Genomic DNA, 22402 nt, shown 5'->3' with positions numbered 1-22402 from the left:
ATGTAGCTTGTCTGAAATCACAAGGCATTGTATATACAAATGAAAATGTCAGAGGGAAAAAAGAAAGAGGGGCTACAAATTGCTCATTTGAGGCTTCCCAGAAGTTGTAATAAATAGGAGCTGTAAGATAGGTTCCATGAAAAACAATGTGAAATACCTCAAACTTGTCCTTTTAAATGTTCAGCTGTCTCTCACACAGACCTTCTTGATTCGTGTTTTAATTTTGCAGCAAAGGGGAGCTCCAAGTCTAGGCTCCAGGGATCATACATCACTTGATAACGATACAATACCTACATGTCACTTATGTTAATGTGCTTCACCGTGTCTCTGAGGAATGAGGCAATGTTCCATACAGATGCTGCTGCAAACACTACCTCACAAATAAGATTGGAATAGAGCCAGATGGGATGCATAGAAAAAAGAATGATCCAGGTTCTCTTGTCTACTGCAAGGTCACCAAAACCAGAGACACTTCAAGATTCACTTACCCAGTGCTGTTCAGGTAGCTCTGACCAATGCTACAATCCTTGGACAGGGAGGATGGGTTGAACCAGAAGGCTGGGACACACTGGTTGTTGTTGTGCCTCTCATACCCATAGTCACTGAGGAGAAAAGTCATGAGTGCATCACTGTACCCATTCGCTAGATTAGGTCACGGTTTTAGGTGACATTTTTGTTCCCCAAAGGTGTGTATGTTGGTGGCTTTCCAGTGGATGGTACAACATCATGGACTGGGCTCATCCAAAGACAAAGTGCTTGGTCAGTTTGAGAGGCCAGAATATAGTTCACAGAAGGTATATGATACTTGACAACACCAGAACTAACCAGACTTGTGTTTCATTTGGTTAAAAAACATGGGTGGAGATTCAGAATGAAAATCATATTGATAATTTCTGATCTCTAACAATTTCCTTTGTTGTGCTCTTTTGGTTTGTTTGTTTTTTGAAGTCTTTGCCTTCAGAATGAACCAGATTAATTCCAAGACCCAATGCCACTTTTTCCCAATGAAGCAGTTAGGAATATAAAACATTAAGAGCACTTCCTGAACAGCCAAGCAAAGTATGTACATTTATGTTTGTTAATGGCCTCCCTGCTCTTTGACTGAGCTATGATTAGCCTGAAAGAAAAACATAGCTGATGTTTTTCCAACACTGAAGTAAACCAACACAGTCAATTTGGTGGTCTGAGGTTTACATGGTATTGTGTCACATGGAGAAGGTAATCCAGGGTAAACCACCAAAGAATGGAAGTGTACACAGTCACACCCAAGACTTCTTTTTACAGCTGTCTTTGCATGCTAACACAACGATGAAGCAATAGGATTAATCCAAAGCTTCCCACAAATTTTAACACCCTCTCAATCAGGTTTCTATGAGTAGATGTTATTGGAAGGCTAAATTCAGGGGACAAATAAAAAGAGATTCTGGATTTTTGCCTGAAGCAGGTCGACAAACGCCAACAAATAACCCTTGTGGAAATGCAGACACTACAGAAGCCACTACCTTGAAAGCTTCTCAGTGCCCAGATACTGAAGTTTATTCTTCTCTTATTCAGTCTGAATTGCCAACAGAAAGTCTCTGAGAAGAGCTTTGGTGAGACAAAACTGTGCTATGTCCCCAGTGACCCAGGCTGCTACTGTCCCTTTTTTTGGAGGGTAAAAATTCTGCAAGCTACTTTAAAAGGTTTGGAGATTTCCTAATGCTCTTTCTCTCAATGTTCAATTTAATCATTCTCAGTGGGTCCGACCTGCACAGTCAAAAATGCCTGGCAGTGACTTAGTAATTAAAAATATTCAGGCGGAGCTGTACTTTGCCCCAAAGAAGAAAAGAGCTGCATAAATATTTAATAAAATTAAAGACAACATTGCTGTATGCCCTGAAGGTTCTGTGCTTGTTCATTAACTTCTGGTAAATGTATATTAAAACGTTGCATGCTGCCCACCTTCCTTCTCATAAGCCCCAGGGTTTGCATAAGTTAAAGAAATAATCAAGTCCAGCTGCTGTGCTGTCTTTCTCAGGAAAGCTATCTTGACAGAGTAAATAAAGAAGCAGAAGGAAGGGAAAGAAAGATCAGTGAGCACTTTAATAACACTTAAGAGCTCCTTCTACCATTCTCTCTGTCAGAAAAGGCCAGGGTTTGCTTTTGGAAATGACTGCAAGAGTCGGAAGGAGTGACCCCTGACCTTGACTCGTGAGGATATGTTGAACTGGGGCCCTGGATCATGATTTATGCCTCTGCAATTCAGATCAGCCTTATATCTAACAGCAGGAAACAGAAAGCACTGCAACATGAGGCAGACAGAGGCAAGGGCACTGTGATCAAATGAGAGGGAGCACAGCCCTCACAGCTTGTGCTGTCAGGCTCCTGCAATCATTTGTTCTTTCTGCACAGCTCTCAAAGGCAAGTGTCATCACACCTAGTACCCTGGGATGCCCTGTGACCAGAACCAGCCTCCGAAACCTACTTACTGGGGAAGCAGAGAGCCTGTCTGTTGGGACTTTCTGGTCACTATCTATACTCACACAACCCCAGCTGCTGACCCTCCTCTTCCTGACACTCCACAGAACCTGCTCAGTTCATACACAAGAGATGCCCATCGGTGATTCCAAGAAGAACTCATATTGACATCCAAAAGTGGCAGGGGAATCATATTCTAAAATAACCTGTATTTTGTCACTGACTAAATAACTGTCTCATCTTCTAGAAGTCACAAGTCAGAGAAGATAGGTTCTGCCCTTCCTCTCTGAAAAACATTTTTGTAACATAATCAAGCTTGGTGCCCAGCATCAAAACTCATTCTTGAATTGAAGCTGGTTCTTCTGATTCTCCATCACCAGATATAACAATTTTGCAAGCGGAAGCCAGTTAAAAATTTTGTTGGCAGTGCACTTTGAAAGAAAAGCCAGCTTGTTGTCCTCTAACTGCATTTCCTCTGCAGGACTGACAAGGTTAACAGCAATATTCTCTCATGTTAGTGGGAAAGAAGTAAAAATGATACCGAATGCGTGCAAGAAACACGTCAATTGATTGAAAAGGTGCATTCTGATGCGGACCCTTTTCAAGGCAGAACAGCACTTAAGGCCAATTTAGCTACCACAGTTTCCCACTTAGTGCTTAGAAAAGTCAAGCTCCATTGTGAAAATAGAGCGGGTGAGGCACAAAGCAGAGGAGGAAAAAAAAAGAACAGATCCATAAGCATCTCTGGAGATCGGTGCTTGGTTCAGCTCAGAGGCACATGCTAATGTCAAGGGCAGATACTGCAGGGCAAGATAGTTTGCTCATCCTGCAAGTTGCCATGATGAGAACAAAGGGGAAAGATCTCCTGAGTCAAGCTAAGGAGTCTCAGATGTAATTTTGGCATTCAGAACAAATTAAACATCCATCTAGATACGATTAAAATCTCTGCTCTATATCCCCGAACCTCTATTAGAGCCAAACTACTCTGATAATCAAGAAAACACTTCAGTCTATTTTCTTTTCCCTTTCATTTTTGTTGCATTTCAGTGTGTCCTTGTTCTAAAAAGAACTGTGAACCTCAGCTGGCCTAAGTCCAAACAAGTGTGCAGATCTCATACCTCACATCTCTTCAGGAAGGATTCAAAGGTAAGTGAAGTTTTCAGGAATCACACTAACACCTAATCAGACACTGATCCTAATAACTTACTATAAAAATGAAAATGTTTTCTCAGCTGATCTGCTTTCAGGGTATTTTGAATTCCATTTAAATGACATTCTGATCATTTAAGCTCAAACATCACATCTATTGATAGTCTTAAATCTTTGAAATACTGCCTATCAAAGGTTCCCTGTAGGATTTCCTAGTGCAGAGATCCTGACTGTTATGCATTCTCCCATCTCCTTTCCCTGACTGGCAAGCAATATCAAGTAGTGGTTCATTTTTCCCCATTTTATTTTTAAGCTGCTTTCAAAGTGACCTTAAAGCAGTTTGGAAATTATGGCCCCGTTAAGTTAGAAAAATCAATATTTATGCAAAACCAGTAGCTGTATTTCACAAGGGTGGGATGTACAGTCATGTCAAAGAATCCCTTTCAGAAATTTCTCTATAAAACATTGCTAAAAAGCAACAAATGGTTCCCAGGAACTCAAAGGAATAATGATTAAAATGTGCATGTTTTGCAAGTTTACTCCCTAAGTATTCAGTGACCTTGGAAGTGAGGACAAAGTCCCGCTTTCTCCTGTAAGGAACGTACTTTGGAGCAAGAAGAGTTCTGGCTGTCACTCTTCTAGAATGATGGGAAAAAAAAATGGCAATCAGTACTTGGAATATTCTGCTTTTAATTCCAGGCTCATATTTCTCATGGAGATTAACAAATCTCTCATGTAGATAATGGGGATCATCATACAACTGGTATGGGGATCGGATCTATGCTGCATGGTACAATCACAGCCACACAGCTGCTTGAGACTCAGTTTCTCTGCAAGGTTTTCTGCCTGGGCAATAGCTTGGTCATTGCCAATGCTACAAGAATAGTTCCTGCAGAAGTCCCCAAACCTACATACTTACCACTCAAAGTCCCCTTGATTGCAGACACATGGTTCAGACACCACAGTTTGGGAATAGTCCCGTCCTAAGGAACACTGGGCTCCAGGCTTGCGTTTTTTATAGATCTTCCTCTCTCCCATGACACAAGGCTCCCCCTTCAGCAGCCAAGAAACAAGATGAGAAAGAAAAACAGAGCTGTAGTGGAAGCTGGACCTTAAACGGACCATTTTGTCAAAAGACACAAAAAGCAATGAAAGTAACTACCACTGGGAGAGCTGGCAGCTCTCTTTGTAGACTCAAAAGCCACCTTGGGGGGACCTATGAGCACAGTGTGTTCAGCATTGAGTTGGGATGCTGACAATGTGCCCAAAATTGCTAGGCATCCAAGCTGTCACACCCACTTATGTCATTCAGATTGCATCCACCAATGTATCTAGTCCTACCAATTATTCTGACATGACAATGTGGATGTACTCTGAGGTTTCTTCCACGTCAGATGAAATCTACTATAGGAAGAAGTGTGCAAGTCTGAAACCTAGGTCAGGGACAAAATCTAGGTGTGGAACTCGGGACTCCTGGCTCTCTTCCTCTTGCCTTGATAGACCTGGCTTTGTTCTAGACTTGAAATGATTCTGATGCTGTGTTATATTGGCCTTTTGAACACAAATGTTCTCAAGAGCACTACTGGGAGTAACTTATACAAAATAAACATTTGACATTTCGGTGAGTTCCTACAAAAAGAATTTTCTCTGATGCAGAAATAATTTGTCTGCATAGAAGTAAGAAAAAATCACAACACCTAACTGAAATACTTCTCTTTCCCATTAACAGTGATTCCCAAGTTGGCTGCCTGGTTACACACATGTCCTCTGTTTTCCTTCATTTAAGTTATTTCAATTTATTCAATTCTATGACTTCAGTTATCTGAGCCATCCTTGCCAAATTAATGCTCATTTCTAATTCATGGATTTCATTCAGGAATATCACAATGCAAATAGTTCTGGCTCTAGTCATGTTGCTCTGCAGGGAGTGGGACATCACACTAATGGCCAGTAACCCATAAATAATCTTCAGAGGGTATTGAGCTCTCTCAGTTCTAGTGGTTTCAAGATCCAAATATTTCCAGCATGAAAATAAGACACTGTATATGAAAAGCAAAGCATGTATCCTTGAACAGAATGAAATAATTTGGTCTTCTCTGGTGTCTTTTATTCAAAGGCTCCCCAGAGTTTTACAGACACCTGCAGGACCTGTAGGATGAATAAATGTTTTTATTTTCATTTTTTAGTAGGGAAAATAGAGGCAAAGTGAAAGAAAATTATTTTCATGAATCACTGACAGAGCAACAAAGAGTTCAATGTCTCCTACAATTCAATCACAAGGTGAGGTTTTACATTGCCCTGAGCACTGATGGTAAAAAAGATCCAGCTGGTGCAATGCCATATTTTCATACAAAGAGAAGTTAACAATTTCCCTAACTTGCCTGCAGAAGACTGGCCCCGTGTTTATTCATGCACATGCTTCAAGAGAAGCAAAGCATCAACCAACTAGAACTGTGACTTGATGGATGCAAAACATCTGTGTGCTCTGCTGAAAAAAACCCATGTACAATCCTACCTGGCACACACAGTACGGGAAAAGGAATCCCCTCCCTATACAGTGGGAATACCTGATTGTGCAGATGCCAGGTTTGGTAGTCATCTTTGTTACACCTTCGGCTGAAGACAGACTTGTAGTCCACCTTGACCAGCTGCCATTCGGAACGGAGACTGAAGTGTCCAAAAACTCTGAGCATGGGAGAGAAAAAAAGAAAGAAACAGTCAGCCAGAGATATGCTTCCACTAAGCAGATTATTTCTCATGAATCTCAGTGGTAGAAATCAATACAATCTTGGAGCTTGATACCAGAAAATGTTATTTGGTCATGAATAACATTTTCCTGTTCCTATAACCTTCTAGAATTGTTTAGCCTTTCTTTGCCTGACCTCTTGTATAGCCTATGTTGGAAAGTCTCCTGTGCCTCTAGTACTTAGCACAACAGGCCCTGAGTCTAACACAGACAGATAGGTATTGCTCAAGAACAATAAACAACCAGACTGGAAGGTAATGTGTCTAATGTCAAAGGAACTACTTGGATAAATGTATGGGTTTGGTTGACTCAAAATCAAGCCTTTCTTAGATGTCTCTTTACTTAACTTTTATGTTGCACAAACTTAGTACTTATTGAACTGTTAAACAAACACCTCAAATAACATATTGCTGTAAGCAAGCAACCTGCAAAGTGGGCAGTGCCCCTTCCACCTAGTGAACGCTGACTGCAGCTAGCATGAGTGGAATTATGAACAATCACCACTGTAACATTATCCGTAGGGTTTCTTCTTAATTCTTTAGAGTAGGTCAGTCATCAGCAGGAGTCACTGATCACACTCCATGGTTCATCTAGCTAAGTAATAATTTGATTTTCAGGATGAAAATAACACATTTTCCCACATGATTCCAGGGCAGCTCAAGGCTCACATTGAGTAAGGCAGTATGCAGGGGCAGTTGGAGCTGAAGAGTCAGCACTCGAAAGATAGTGGAAGGATGCAGACTGCAACTTAATGCAACTTAAGGCACTGCAAATGAGATAATGAAAGATGATAGAAAATCAAATAGCACCAGAGGCTTCTGCACAAGATTGGACCAGAATGCCAGCAGCAGACATGGTTGTTGAACACATTTAGATGTCCCTAAATGCCATTTTAACTATACGTCACTCCTTCACATGCACAGAAAACTATGTGCCTGACTAAGGGTCTGGAAGGGAAGGATCAAAGCAACAATAAGCACGAGTGGCATACATCAACAAAGTACTGTCACCACAAATACTAATGGAGTCTATATGTTGGAAGCTCCCACTTTCACCAAAGAAAAGAAAAACATAGCAAAAAACATGGTTCAATTAATAAATAACACCAAGTACACAGAAAAAAGACTCCATCCATTCAGAAACATTGCATGAGTGCTGCAGAACACTCAGTTTTTGATCAAGTAAAGCTTCCTATTCCCTTTGCCAGCTGTGATTTCCTCAGTAAGGAGCAGCTTTTCAACCAACTGCAGCTGGATTTCCAAAGAGGTGTGCAATAGAAGGAAATTAGGATGAGTGGTCAGACTTTAAAAGCCATGAACAAAACTACAGCTTCTCTTTGGCAGGAGAAACATCTCAGTTCACATCAACAACAAATATCAAATTGATTTGTCATTATAACATGTAAATTTCTTGGCTATCTCAAAGATATAAAAGAACATAAAACCCCATGTAAAATACAACTTCCAAAGTTTAAAAATTCTTTATAAACTGAAAGCCAAGTCTTTTCTCACACTCATAAAATGTCACTGTATTACTCTTACTGAGATTCAAAGGCAGAGAAAGAATGTGTTTTTTTATTATATCAAATCTTTCACTAACCTACATTTTTACCCGAGCCACTTATGAGATTAAAGTTTTTGTTGTTTTAATTATTCCAGACTAAAAAAGAAAAAGGGAGAGAGACAGATGATTTACAAATTTCCCTATGAAAGCAAAAGAGAAACAAAAGAGAAAATTTCTATTGAGTTTCCCAGTCCTGACTGCAATCCAGATTCTGTTGTGTTGCCAGTGTGCAGCCCTTCTTCAGTTCATCTCAATTTACACTGTAATCACACCGAGTTGTTGGCTTTGCTCTATCCTCACTGCCCAAATGACTCCTCCTGTAGACTGTAGCCTGCAGCCTGCATCAAAATTCATGAAACAGAGACCAACCAGGAATCAGTCGTGTCCTCCCATTTAAATTTGTCTAAGCTCATGGTTATCAGGGAAAGAAAGAAGAGTGGAGAAGATCTGAGAGCTGGGTTTGCGAGTTTGCTGTTGGCACTCTTCTATATCCAAGTTCCAAGAAGCTGATGGGACAGGGAGAGGATACAATAAAAGAAGAACCTGTGATAAAGGCATACACAGGTTATAAATGAGTAGGTGAAGAAGGATTTGTGTGGTGTAATGGATTTATTAGGTAGATCATTGCTGACTCCTCAGAATACCTCTTCATATAGTCCTAATTGTGGAGTATTAGTGGTAAGAAACACCACTGCCTCCAGGTAAAGCTACAGAAGAAACTGCAGTTCCTGTTCCTCAGCACAGAAGGCTTATCCTGGACCAAGGTCAACCCACAGAAATCATAGGAACATGGAGTACCAGGGTACTTATGGAGAGAAGGAGGGAGAAGGAACAAACGGAATAGCACAGTGGGAGGATGCAGGCGGCCTCTGAAACTGTATTCAAGTACATGTTCTAACTCTAGCTTCTCTCCTCACTTTCCCTTGATACTGGGTAAATCCCATCAGCTCTTATGCCACAACTGCTTCCAGCTCCAGAGTGTGCAGTACTGTTGCACAGCTGGGGAGCTCTCCCATGAATCTTGTTTGTCCTGGATGGGATGCACGACTGAAACGTTATTCCTGCGAAGCAGCGACTCAGCAGGCAGAAATGGTTTATCCCAGTAGATTTACACCAGTTCAGGATTTGACCTGTGTGTTTACTACACAGAAAATATAGCAAGAGGAAGAGAGAATATAATCAAAACCAACTACCTGCTTAAGCCCAGAAGATAAGAGAATTGGAGAAATCTAACCTTCAGCAGCCAACGAATTTCAAAGAATATGTTGTTCCTCAGACTGACCCTTTGCTAACTGCCCAGCAAGGGAGTAAAAGGCTTCTTTGTGCTTTATAAAAATCACCAGAACCACTTGCTTTTACAATCTATTTAAATAAGTTTTAGAAACCCTCTGTCATTGAAATTCTTCCATGATAATGATAATTAATGGAAAAAACAAAGTTTCATGAGAGAAAGGCAATATATTAGCGTTCCAAGAGCACAGAGCATTAGCTGCTCTTTAATTAAATGATTTCAAAGAAGATCTTTGTATATAATTGCCATAATTTAGTTGGAAACAATACTACACTAAATGTAATTAGAGTGTGAACAGAGAAGGATGCTTTCCTCTGTGCAGCAGAGATGGTTCTGGGTCATCTGATTCCTAAAGTAGCAACTTCCCTCCCCCTTACCAATAAAAAGCTTCTTAAGCCTGATCAACCATTGCAGTGCAGCCTTCAGAGATAAGAGGTGCTCATACGCAGAGACAGCTACACTCTGTGGGCACTGCTCACCAATAATAAATGCAACTTGGACACCTACAGCACTTTTTGAACAATCAGTCAACATGATAAAGGTTATATTACATTTCAAGATGACTCTGTGGTGCATTTGAAACTTCTATAAGAGTAAGGAAACATAAGGAGTGGAAGAGAGTGCTATGTTATCTGCGGGACTCCACTGGACTCTCAAACAGCTTTCCTTGGGAAGTGATGAAAACACCTTTTACGGAGCTAAAAATGGGCTACACAAACCACCACAGGGAAGAAAGCCTGACTGAGCAAAATCAGGTATTGCAGCAGAATCCTGCTTTCATCAGTTTTGTGAACTGTATCACTGGATATTTTTCCATAGTGATGAAGGCATATGCACATGACCTGTCCCCACCACATGTGTTTTGGGGTGCTCAGGCCCGAAAGAAAGAGTTGGGCATACAGCAAAGAGCTGCAGCATTTTAAAACTGCTAGTGTTTGGCTTTCAGTAAGTGTTTAGCAGTAAGTGCTCCAGTATGTGCATCTGGATTCCTCTATTCAGTGTAGCTGGACAAAACAAGTCCTAAGGGAAGAGATGGAAAAAGAGAATGGTGAGAGTTTATTTTTCCCTACACAACTGGTGAGTCTTTATGCTGCTTTGAAGATACCATCTCATTTATCTTACCCAATCCCCACATGCCTTTTTTTCTCATTTACTTTGATCGTAAAATTAGGGAGATTGATGATTTTTTTTTTAAATAAATACAGCTAAACTATCATGATAATACAAGGGGAAAGGGGACATAAAGTACCATGAATTTTTTCTGAATAACTTTGTCTACCATGGTCTAACTAAAAGCTCTTCATTGCTTTTTGCAAGGATAGAAGACAAAAGAAGAGAGCTGGGTTTTCAAGGTCCAATTCTGGGAAGCTAACATAAAAAGTATGTTTTAATTTTTTCCATCCAAGCAGTCTGATCTGGAAGTCCTTGAGGTAATACAAGAGCCCAGATGGCATTTAGACAGAGTCAGATTTCTGACAAAACTCAATTTAACAAAGGTTCTCCAACCTAAGCCATAGAATGGTAATTTACAGGCTTTAGTCATGATAAATTTTGTTCTGTCCCTCAGAGTAAGCAGTTAAAACTCCACATAAAATCTTAGCTAACAAGCAGCTTCTCAGCTGGCTCTATGCATAACTCACAGTGAAACCACTGCTAAGAAACCAGAAAATGCTTCTCAATTCTTTCTTTGGACAAACAAGGTAAGGCTTTTATGGCCAGGGCTGAATGTCATTAATTTTCAGAAAAATTATGAGGAACCTGGAACACAATTCTGAAATGCCTACAGAATCACGACAGAGTCATTTTGGAAAAGGTCATTGGTAATACTGCTATAATTATATCTTTCATTAATTTTTTAAATACACAATAACTTACAAATGCAATATGTACTGACTGGATAACCTTGTACAGAACCTATCTAAAAGACTTTTTATGTTTATACAGTGTCTCTTTCAGGTTGTGTTGCCTTTGCCTTATCATTCTACGTATTGTTGATAGCTGTGCTTTTGATGTAATTCAGTACTGCTTGTTCCTGATGGGTCAACAGAATGGAGGCTCACAAGATAACAACTCATCCACCTCTGGTCCATAGATTCAACTTCCATTTCTGCCTCAGGTATGAGAAATAGATGTCAAGTAACAGCTCCCATATTGCACCCAGGAAAGGCATCACCTGTATGCATCCGGATCTGCCTCTGTTAGTAGTTTCAGACAAGTTGCACAAGCATGGAAATGGAAATGTCTTCTTTGGCCTAAAACAAGTCTACTACCATTTCTGAAGTAAACAGGCAGGATATTATATGGAGCAAGCATGCATTGACACTGTGTGTACTTGGCTGGGCTGGATACAGATGGAGAAAATCTCACTAGTCAGTTTAGCTCCTTTGTGTTCAATGGGAGATAATGATCAGGTCATCAGCTGTGCCCAATCAGTGAGACAAATAACTGAAGATACAAAGGAAAGAAGAATATGGCAGGATCATCTTCACTACACGAAATATCAAACGTACCTTCATTTCTGAAGCATTTGTCCTTCACTGGACATCAACAAGGTGAGAGAGATTAAAGGTACCTCATTTTGCTTCTCATAAAGTACCCTGGCAGCCTCTAAAGTCAGATTTTAATGAGATTAGCGCCTACAGAATAGACTTTTAAGTTTAAAGCATTTTAAATATCTAAAAATAAGATAAAAGCAATAAATATATTTAATAACACTTTTTGAGATGGGCTACACAAGCAGATAGATGGATCAACAGAAAATTAGAAGAAAGAGAGCCAAATATATACTTTAATTGATACTACTGAAAGAAAAGCTAATTGTAGTGTCATCACAAATAGACTATTTCATTTAGGAAGGAGGCCTGAAACCAACCTTGCTTTTTTTCCCCCCCCCCCCATCCTTTCTATTGTAAAGGAAAAACACTCACAGAGGAGGTGTCTTAGCAAGCAAAAAAATCCCCAGCAGTGAAATCTCCCAAATTAGGAAATGCTTCAGCTGACCTGAATCTGTGTTTTGTTGTGGGAATGTAGAGGAGGAGAAAGTCAAGAAAGCTTGCCACCTGATTTCAGTTAAAATCTCCCTTTCTTTATATCTACACCTCTAACAGGAGGTTACTTCAATGGACAAACCCAAGAAGTGGTATGAAGCATAAACTGGAAGAACCACCTCCTGGCAGGGAAACAAGTGTTTTTTTCTAGTCCCCCAGAGAGCATAGAGTTGAATATGCAGTTCTTTCACCAAAGGCAGGGGGATACCCAGAACTGGGCACTGAACAGGAGCACTGAACAGCTAATCTGTCACAACTGAAGATGGTCATTCTTTGATGTCCAGCAAAGTGAAGCACACGTTGCCACTGCTGCAGTTTTAACACCTAATCAGGTATCACAGGTGAATCTCCTTTCCCAGCCAATAACACCAATGTGGTTTCATCAGCAGAGCTTGGTCAATGCCACTCTCAACATAGTGGCATAGCACAGAATAGAGAGTTCCTCTCTACAAGCAGCTTGGACAGGTATCAGATGGACTGACTCATAGTCACGCAGGGAAGGTCCATGCAAGATCTGCTTGCGCTCATCAGTGCAAAAGTCAAGGATCAGAGCTACTGAAATTTGGCTAGGCTGCTCCCACGAACTCTGACACCATTTAACTTTTGAGCAGGCTGCATAGATGTGGACCTGAGCAGTTGTCAGGTAAAGCCTGTGCATGTCTTGGCAAGCTCTTGGCAAGCTTGGAGAATAAAGTTCTTCTGCCAGGACTATTCTGACACTAATACAACCAGCACTGAGATAGAATTAAGAAGTCTAGATGGATCCAAGTTGCAATTTGCTGTTGGTTATCATATTTTATACTTCAGTGCCCCATGTTCCAAAACTGATTAGCTCAGAGTCATCATGACATGAATATATGGAGGCAACACAAACTTGTTATTGTCATTTCATCTAATCCAGACTGCTGGGTAACGTAGAGCAGAGGTGATGAGGCTGCCTAGCAGAGTGAGTCAAGATCCAGCCCAACTTATTAGCTCTAGCTGAGAACTGTCTTTGTCCCTTTACAAGGTTCTCTCACTTCCACAATTGTCTTGGATTTTTCTCCCTACTAGCCAGGCTACCCCAGTCCTACACTACCCGGTGAAATGGTAAGCCTGTTCTAGAGGTCTTGGTTCAGTGCACATGCTTACAGAAGGACTTCGTACCTAAATGCACCTCCATGACTTGTTGGCATTTATAGCTTTTGAGACAATAAAACAAAGTGCTGACACTGCTAAAAAAAAGAGGGTCTGCTATGAAATCTGGATCTGAAGCCATCTCTGTGTAAGAAAGTAGCAATATGCATGACTAGGTCCTATGTGGGAGGCCAAAAATGAAAGCAGCAATGGAATAGTTGCAAATGGTGCTGGTGGGGTTAGGTTTTATGAATGGGTAGTGAAGTATGAGTTATTTCTCCATGAAATACATATAAATCACGACTTTAGAGAAAAGCAAATGGGCTGTGTAACCTCTCAATTGTTTTTTATTAAGGCTTAGATGGAATTAGCATTAGAGGAGGTCACTAGTTACATGGGAATTGGATGAAAAGGGACCGAGAAAAGAAAGTACAACCTAATTGAAAGAGACACAGATCAGCAATTAGGGAGAGTGGAAAAGGGAGAGAGAGAGTTATACTGTGTCATGACTGGCAAGATGATGCAGGGAGCAAGAGACTGGAAAGGAAGGAAACATAAAAGATGAAAGATGACACTGGAAGGGCAGGCAGTTGCCAACAGAAAACAGTCTAATTTTTTCCTAAACAATAAATATGGTCTTTAAGAGCCACTTTGGGGCTTTTAATTCAGTTGTTTTTGGCTGACCTGTTAACTAGGAACAGTAGCCTGAGGGCAACTGGGTGATGATTCAGGGCTGCTGTATTTCCATCTGTGGATAGAGAGTAAGAAAATTGCTTTTTTTTCTAGAAAGAAGAGATGCATTTTCTTCCTCATACAATAAGCCATTCATTCAGATCCAGATTTTCAGCTGGTGCAAATTAGTGTAATTTCCAGAGACCATTTCAGATATAAGGCCTTGTTCTACTGCTACTATTCAGAGGGAGATAAAACAACAGCAGAGAACCTAACAATATATACCAACAACAGACAGCACTTTGCATGATGGCAAATTTGTTCAATAAAATCTTGGTCCATATTCTGTTTCTCAAGGGTAAGGGTGAAATGAGAATTTCACAGAATTTCTCATGCAAATGAGATCTGAAAGAAGGGGTTTACTTCCAGTTCCAAGTGGAACTGAGTGTCATGACATGGAGATTTTCCGTAGAAAAGAAATTCAAAGCGTTGGCCAAATTCACTGAGTAGCAATCCATATTGAACTGGTCATGGAAACCTATACCCCTGACAGATTCTAGGTCAGGAGAGAGAGAGAGGAAATGGACCAGGGGAAGAGTTTCTGTGAACGCAGATGAAAAACAAAACCTTGCAACTAAAACGCTGCAGTACAATCACGGCAGACCTTTCTCCCTCTGAAGAGAATCCTGGGATTATTCATTAGTTCAATGGACACTTCCTTTGAAGTGCCATCAGTAGAGGAAAACCACTGTAGGTGACATGGTGCAGCAAGATCTTTTAGTTAGCAAGTAATGCCAAGCACAATTAGCAAGTAATCTGCAGAACATATAATTACAAAGCATCCCTACAGCTTGGGCTTGATTTCTCCATTAGCTGCAAAAATACTACACAAGGCAATGGGGAAAACAGGGGATTTTTTTGGTGGGGTATTTTTTTTAGCTTTGTTTGCTATTTGGTGGTTTGGTTTTGGGGTTTTTTTCTGTTAAATACGAAGTCTTATCAAAATAAGAACTTTCTGAATGACAAACCAGACCTTTTGAAATCCAGTCTCTAAAAAATTTATTGCCAATGTTCCCAAACCACTTTACATGACAATTGCTTCAAAAGAAATCCCAGCAACATGAAAGAGAGTGTGAGACACCTGGGAAGGGGGATGGGAAAGCACGTTAATTTTTAATGTTGTTTTTCAGAAGTGTTCTCTCTCTTCTTCGAAGCCCTCATGAAAGTCAACCAATTCCTGACAACTTTGAAACCTGAAGATGCTGCCTCTCTCTTCTAGAAAAGTTACTGGCAGGTATCAACAATCTGTTTCCTCCACTAATGGGTCTGTGATCTCAGCACAGGGAGGTTCTGCCCCTTTGCCACAGCCTGGATAACCAGAACACTTAGCCTTCATTCTATGAATCAGTGGATTTCCAACCAGAGATGTTCAACACAGATGTGGAAGCCATCACTCAGAAGAAGTAAACTCCAAACACACGTGACATTTTGTGCTGGAGCAGCATGACAGGCTTTGCCTGGCAGAAGGTATCAGGGAGAAGGTGGCTTAGAAGAGGGGATGAGATCTGTACCTGTCTGAGTAAAGCAACCCTGTAACAAGGTGGCTGAGCAGTTACAGTGGGGGAATTGTCACTGGTCTGAAACAAAAGGATCACAAAACAAGGAAACTGTACAACGATCATATGAGGACAACCTCTCTTGGGAATAATGGCTTGTAGCACTACCTGAACTGTGTGAGATGCCTCAAACTATAACATGGCTTCTCTGGACAGCTGCTCCCACCCACTCACTGCAGCCCAATGATGAAAAAATGAGTGAGTGAACTCTGCAACCAAACAGTGCTGGACCTTTCAAGGTCCCAGAAAAGCTACTGGTCTTTTGTCATACTGGTGTGCTTTCTCTGCCTTGGGTAGGATCAGGCCATGCTTAGCTGAAAAGATGCTGAGACCATACGGTTTCTCAGTCCCCCAAGGGCTGGTGGGATCAGGGAACTAGAATATTTCATGGGTTGCTCTAATGGAAGGTGAAAGACTGAGAAACATATGTCTACACAGCACCCTACTCCTGCCTGTGCATCCCATACCAGGCCTGAGTGTTTTGTATTAGCCCAGCAGAGCTCCTTTCAGGACCTATAATCCATTTGTCTCTATTTAAAGGCACAAGCAACAAAACACGTTAGCCTCTAGAGGAGAATATCTGGATTGTATTATCATCAGGCAAACCTTGTCCTTTTACTTAGGGAGAAGAAATCATTTATCACCCTGCTGTTCATTCTGGCTCCTTCTGTAAAGGTGTGGTTTTTAATTCACTTTAGTGAATAAAAGCCTCCAGTCAGTACACCTTTTTCCAGTTCTCCCTGCACATGCTTACCTTTCTGTCCACCCTGTCTGAGCATAACAGACACAACTCAGCATCTCCTTCCCCCTAAGCAATGGGAGAAGCCCACACAGTGGGGCACTCAAGATTTAATGCAAATCCCTCCTCAAGACAGGCTGCTGAGCTACTGATCATGGACATGTCTCTTGTTCTGCCTTAATTTTCCTACCTGTGGAATGTAACTAATGAAGTTAATTTCTTTAGCATAGTATTTGACCTGCTGTCCATAAAGAGCACTTGACTCCAATGAGAGCAATGTTTGCCTCAGAAATCCAAAGACAGACAACGTATGCCCAATGACTTCTCCACGTGTTACGGCTTCTGACAGGAATCTTCTGAGCACATGGCACAAGTCCTGGGAACTGATCTCAGGTCAAAGACATCCTCTTCCTAAGGCATAATAAATCACATGACGCTGTCTGAGAAAGATTACTCTAAGCAGATGTTCTCATCACCTGATTCGTCTACTCAGGTGCCACAGAAAGACCTCAGCTCATACTGCAAATATCAGCAGCACAATCAATATTGTGCCTCTGTGGGCTGTTTAGATGATTTCATGCAGCAATCCAAAGGCTAAGGAACAGAGTATACCTCTGGCAGGGAGGGAGATGGGAGGAGGAAGTGACATAGATTAATCTGGGATCGTTAATAATGTTTTTAAGTCTTGCAAATGAAGATAATGATACGGCTAATCAACTGTCTTACTCCAGGGCATAAACTGATCATCTGCTGGGATAAAATGGGAATTCCTATAACACACATTTTCTTGTCCATTGTAAAGTCACTTGATGGCATTAGCAGATTGATCATTTCCTCGCAAAGTCCCAGCTATTCATTACTTCCAGAAGGTTTAGAAATTAGCTCAGATGATACAGAAATGCAGCTCACTATAGTAAATGCCAATGTCCTCTTAATCATCTTAGTTTCCTAAATTACTAATTATATTGGTAATTTTTGTTCTCAGATCAAGTTCTAAATTTGACTTTTCTCTCTGTTTGCAGTCATTATTTCCACAGATTCGTTTTCATTTCATGGATCCTATTCTGAAGAATCCTTATGTAGGTTTAAGCACTGCAGTTTCCACAGCCCTGTTAGTGAGGACAATGCAACGAACTCACAAGGGCATATCAAAGCCTTGCAGTAAAATCCACAGCAAAATAATAAAGCTGGTTGCACCACAAACAGATATTGCAATAAACTTAAAAAGAAAGGAAAACTGAAATGTGAGATAAAACCACAATAATAACAGAGTTCAGAATCCTTCACCTCAATAGCCCCTGTACGTGATCTCTTCTGTTGTTTTCTGCACTGGAAGCTGCAAGTTGGATTCATCTTTCTACAGACCTCTGGTGAAATCTTTCCTCCAGAGTCCCTCCTCACCAAATCCTCTATTGAGCTCAGCAGGAGAAATCGCAGAGAATGTATGTCCTTTTCAGACAGCTTCTTCCTTTTTTCTCAACCAGAATGAAATGAAAAGAGACCAGATTGATGATAGGAGAGCTTGAAGGACTATGCTGAGCCACAGGAATTGGACACAGTGTCTGTGTCTCTATGCATGTTGGACAAGAACCTGAATTCTTCCTAGGAAAAACAATCTCTTGGTGTTTATGTCATCCACTCACCTCTTGTTTGCTATGATTACTAGCAGGAGTGCCAACTAAGGAGGGCAAAAGCTGACCTAGCAGGGAGAAAGTCTGACCACATGTCAGCAAAGACACTATTTTATATAATCTGTCTGGTTTTGTCATACTTTTCTCAGTATAATCACTCAGAAGCAGCAGATCCACAGCTCCCTACCCCTAAGCAAAGGGCACAATCTTTCAAGCACTTTGTGTCAGCTTGTAATTTTCTTTCCTGTATCAGCTTTTAAATGTACCAGCAAGACTTGAGCAGAAGGCAGTGAATGTTGTCTTGCTCAAAGAGGAAAGATGATAATCACGTTATCAGGAAGTGACAGGAGAATGACTCTTGACTTCCATGTAATTTTGAACTCAGAGGGAACTTGGACCTGGGAACTGTTGCCCCCCTCACTCAATCTGCTGAATCTCTGCTGAGTTCATCCTGCGTTCATACCTGTACATACTTTGCTGATATCTTCTACAGCTCAGTCAGTTCTTCAAAAGATGAATTAACTCGTGGAACTTCTAGCCACATGATAATGTGACTGCTAATTTTTTTAAGGGATTTATGGGGATAAATCTCAAAAATAGGAAAAAAAAAATCACAAATGTCTTATAAATACAAGGAATACTACGTTTGGCCAAGAAAGTCCCTGAGTTGCAAACCTCTATGGCAAAAGTGTACAAGGGAATCATACATATTTTTCAATATATATTTATCATCTTCTATTTGCCACTGTTGCAGCATGGAACTGAGCTAGAGGGATCTCTGGTCTGACTCTGTATGACCTGTGCTCTTAATGCTCTCTATCCCACTTCAAACTTCTTCTGGCATCCATCTCACCTTTTCCAACATTTCTCAATTACTTATTCATTCTGCCCCACTCTTCTGCCACCCAGTGATGACTTGCCAGTAATTTTATAGGTCTCCTGGAAAAAAATATGCTCCTGCTTCATCTCTGGTAAAGCTGCACAGCCATGTAAACAAGAAGGTGTTAGAAAGGTCCAGGGCTCACAACCTATTCATTTACAACCAGGAGCATTTTCTAACGTACACAGAGCCAAGAGCAGCAGTCAAAGCAATCTTGGCAGACCAACTTGTATTAAATCCTCTCACTGGAAATGTTAATGCTCAATGATGCATACACAGATATATATGGATCATTAAGAGAAACACATCTATATATACACACATGCGGGTGTGTCTACGTAAATATATATTTATCAGCACAAATTTAATGATCCCCATCTATAAATGAGTGTCCACATACACACACATATAATTAGTCTACTAAAATGATAGCAGAGCTCTGCAGAGCTGTGAAGCAAAAAGGTTATTTCTCTCAGTGTAGGTTTGGAGAGATGCTTAACATTGGAGACAAAGTGGCAGTAGTAATAATTCTGAGTCAGAGATGAAACAACATAAAGCCCTTCTCTGGACCCACAAAAACATCTTTTCTATGATTTAAGTGGTACAGACTAGCAATTCTTTCAAGGAAATACTGCTTCTGTTTGGATACATCACAATCTACTAGAAGGGGAATACAACCTGATTCCTTTCTTCTGGTGGACAACCTCAGAAAAGTAACATGCTATGCCTATGGCTGATCAGCACAGAAGTGTTAGTTCTGACCCATTAGGAAATGAAATCATTAAAAGATATACTAGTCACCAATGAGAGCTACAGAATAGAAGTTAGACAACTTGTCCTCAAAGACTAGTGTTTTCAAGATTCTCATTGGGTCGCCTAAGAAAGCGCCAAACTCATCACCCTTAGACATTTGAGTTGTTCCTCTAAAAGACTTCTAGTTTTCTACAGCTGCTTTTCTCACACCTACACCAAACACTGCAATGTACACCTCTCGAAGTGCTGTGACACAACGGGACCTGAACCAACCATCTTGTCACATGAAATGAGTGTCAAAACAATAGCAAAAGGAACTGCAGCAGTGGATGGATCAGCCAGGAATGAGTGGATTCACCTTGGTTAGACAGTAGCTCCAAGTCAGACCACCTGCACAGTCTCTTTGTATTTCCCTATGCTAAAACAAAACTATTCTTAGCAGAGCCCACTCAGCTATGCTTGTACAGAAATACTTCATTCTTTCCCACTTATAGCAGCATGACATAACCAAAATCATAGAATAATTCAGGTTGGAACAGACCTCTGCCATGTGTCCAGTTCCTCACTAAAAGCAGCTCCAAATTCAAAGTACACTAAGATAACTCAGAACCATATAATGCACCTACGTGCAAATCTACAGATTTTACCATATTGATAAGTTTTTAGGTCTGTTTTAGGACATGTACACACAGCACAAAAGACCCAAAAACACTAGGATGCTTGTACAATACAGACACTGCTACTACTCACATAACAGCTGTGAAGTGGTATGAAATTCTGTGCTACAACTACTTCCCACAGACCAGAGAGCACCTCCAAGGATGTGACACAAAATGAAGGTTAGGAACAGTAGCCATTCTGTTGATATACTGATTTTAATAAGATTGTATTATGTTAATGTTGTTAATAATGTAATATGTTAATAATAGTTGGAGCACAATTACTATTTAATACACACTCCCCTTAGAATATTATTTTCTGGAAGTAGTTGAACACAGACCACTTTGAGGCAAATCAGCTGAGACCACTAGATGAAATATTTTGCATTTTCCAGGATAAAAGACGAGTCTTGAAATGCCACTAACCTGCCCAGCCTGGTGATACACAAACATGAGCACAGTATTAGCCTCTCTGCCTCAGCCCTGTGCTTCTACTCTGAGCTCTCACTGACTCCATCACCAGCTGGGGGATGTTAAACCCAAACCACTGTGCTCCTCTCATCAGCTTCTTGAAGTCATTGGGATTTCTACCTACGAACACAAATTCCATGCACCTCCAACCACCACCTGTTATCTTGGTTCAGAGGATGGCCAGTAGCAATAGAAAGGCATTGGTTTCTTCTCAGACAAAGCTTCCACAAGTTCAGCATGATCCTGCACTGCCCTGGTAGATTAGTTCACTGAAATACTTATTGTGAGAAGTGCCTAAGTCATCTGCATAGAAATGGTTTGCATACGTACTTTATAAATGGGCTCTTTCCTCCTCAGTTCCTTTAATGCTGTGGAAAGGAATTTCTCTAAACATTTATGGCAAGTCTAATGTGAAATTTCTTTGTATGGCTTTTACAGACTATTAAGAATAGTTTTTAAAATTGGTAATGATGACAGTAATAATAAAAACAATAATAATAATAATAATAATAAGCCTGCAAAGATTTTAAAAGGGAGTTGGCTCTCAACAAAGATGATACACAATATTCAGGAAGATAACTCACGTCCCTACATTCTCCACCAGATGACTACAGAGACAGAAGTAACAATAACCTTAGATTTAAAATGCATCTTTCATCTCAAAAGAAAACTGCATTGATTTATAAACTAAATGGGCTAAATCCACAGCTAGTTGAAACTGATTAGCTCCATTGATTTCAAGGAAAGTGCTGATGTGCAGATTTATTTGAGTTCAGGTCTGTCCCTCTGCACGTGTGTGTGTGTCTGTCTGCACGTGTGTGTGGTTGGAAAGAGATCCACATTGCGCACTGCACAAAAAAATTCACAGGAAAACATCATGTTAACCAACATAGAAAGTGACACATTATCACTGCCATTTGGAGAAAAATGCTCAGAGTGAACAGAATGCAGGTTAATCTTTAGCTGAGGATTGGCATATATTTCCCCAACAGGATGCTCACAGCAGTGTTGTGAAAAAGCTCACAGGTATATCAGATGCTGCTGTGTTTTGCTCTTTACAAAAATAGGGGCAATATTTGCAGATAGCAAGGCAGCAGATGCAAGATATTTTTCTACACAAACAAGTAATTCCCTTTATTAAAAAAAAAAAAAAGCCAAAGTCAAGGCATAGTTTTGGAATAAAGGAAAACTAGGGGCCCTATCAGAATTGATAGCACCTCTGCTTGGACAAAATCTCAACAGCTGTCTGTGATACAGACACAGGATCTCCCTTGTTCTACCTCAGCACTGTTAGGGAAACAAACTTGAAAGTGTTGCTCCTATGCTTTATAGGCATAGGGGATAACCATAGCTACTTAGCTTGTCCTTTCTAGGACACTTAACATAGAAGATATAGATGAGCACTACAGGAGTTGGCTACATCTTCCTGATCCTCCCAAGACTACAGCACCAACACACTTCTATCGTGGCATAAATGGTAAAGAACCTTTTGCCAGAATAGGATTTTCCCCTAGTCCCTTTCTTGCAGCTGAGGTGAGCAAAACTGCAAGTACAGGCTGCTTCTCAACACATACAGGCTTCTGTTTGTGAAAGGCTGATGTAGGTCTGGTTT

The 22402-nt window shown here is 40.6% G+C and overlaps 1 protein-coding gene across 1 annotated transcript in view; it reads right to left on the bottom strand.

The window, feature by feature from the left end:
- LOC133625939 (VPS10 domain-containing receptor SorCS3-like) overlaps positions 1-22402 on the bottom strand; it is a 299862-nt gene that overhangs the window by 30669 nt on the left and 246791 nt on the right. Inside the window, exons 15-17 of the mRNA XM_062001248.1 lie at positions 6174-6291; positions 4526-4659; positions 489-602 (exon numbers count right to left, since the gene is read on the bottom strand). Coding sequence (XP_061857232.1) covers positions 489-602; positions 4526-4659; positions 6174-6291 — 366 coding nt within the window. The remainder of the gene's footprint in view (positions 1-488; positions 603-4525; positions 4660-6173; positions 6292-22402) is intronic.

Source organism: Colius striatus, chromosome 8, assembly GCF_028858725.1.
Source record: "Colius striatus isolate bColStr4 chromosome 8, bColStr4.1.hap1, whole genome shotgun sequence".
Lineage (NCBI taxonomy): Eukaryota > Metazoa > Chordata > Aves > Coliiformes > Coliidae > Colius > Colius striatus.
The sequence above is the reverse complement of the archived record's forward strand: the minus strand, read 5'-3'. Positions and strand labels throughout refer to the sequence as shown.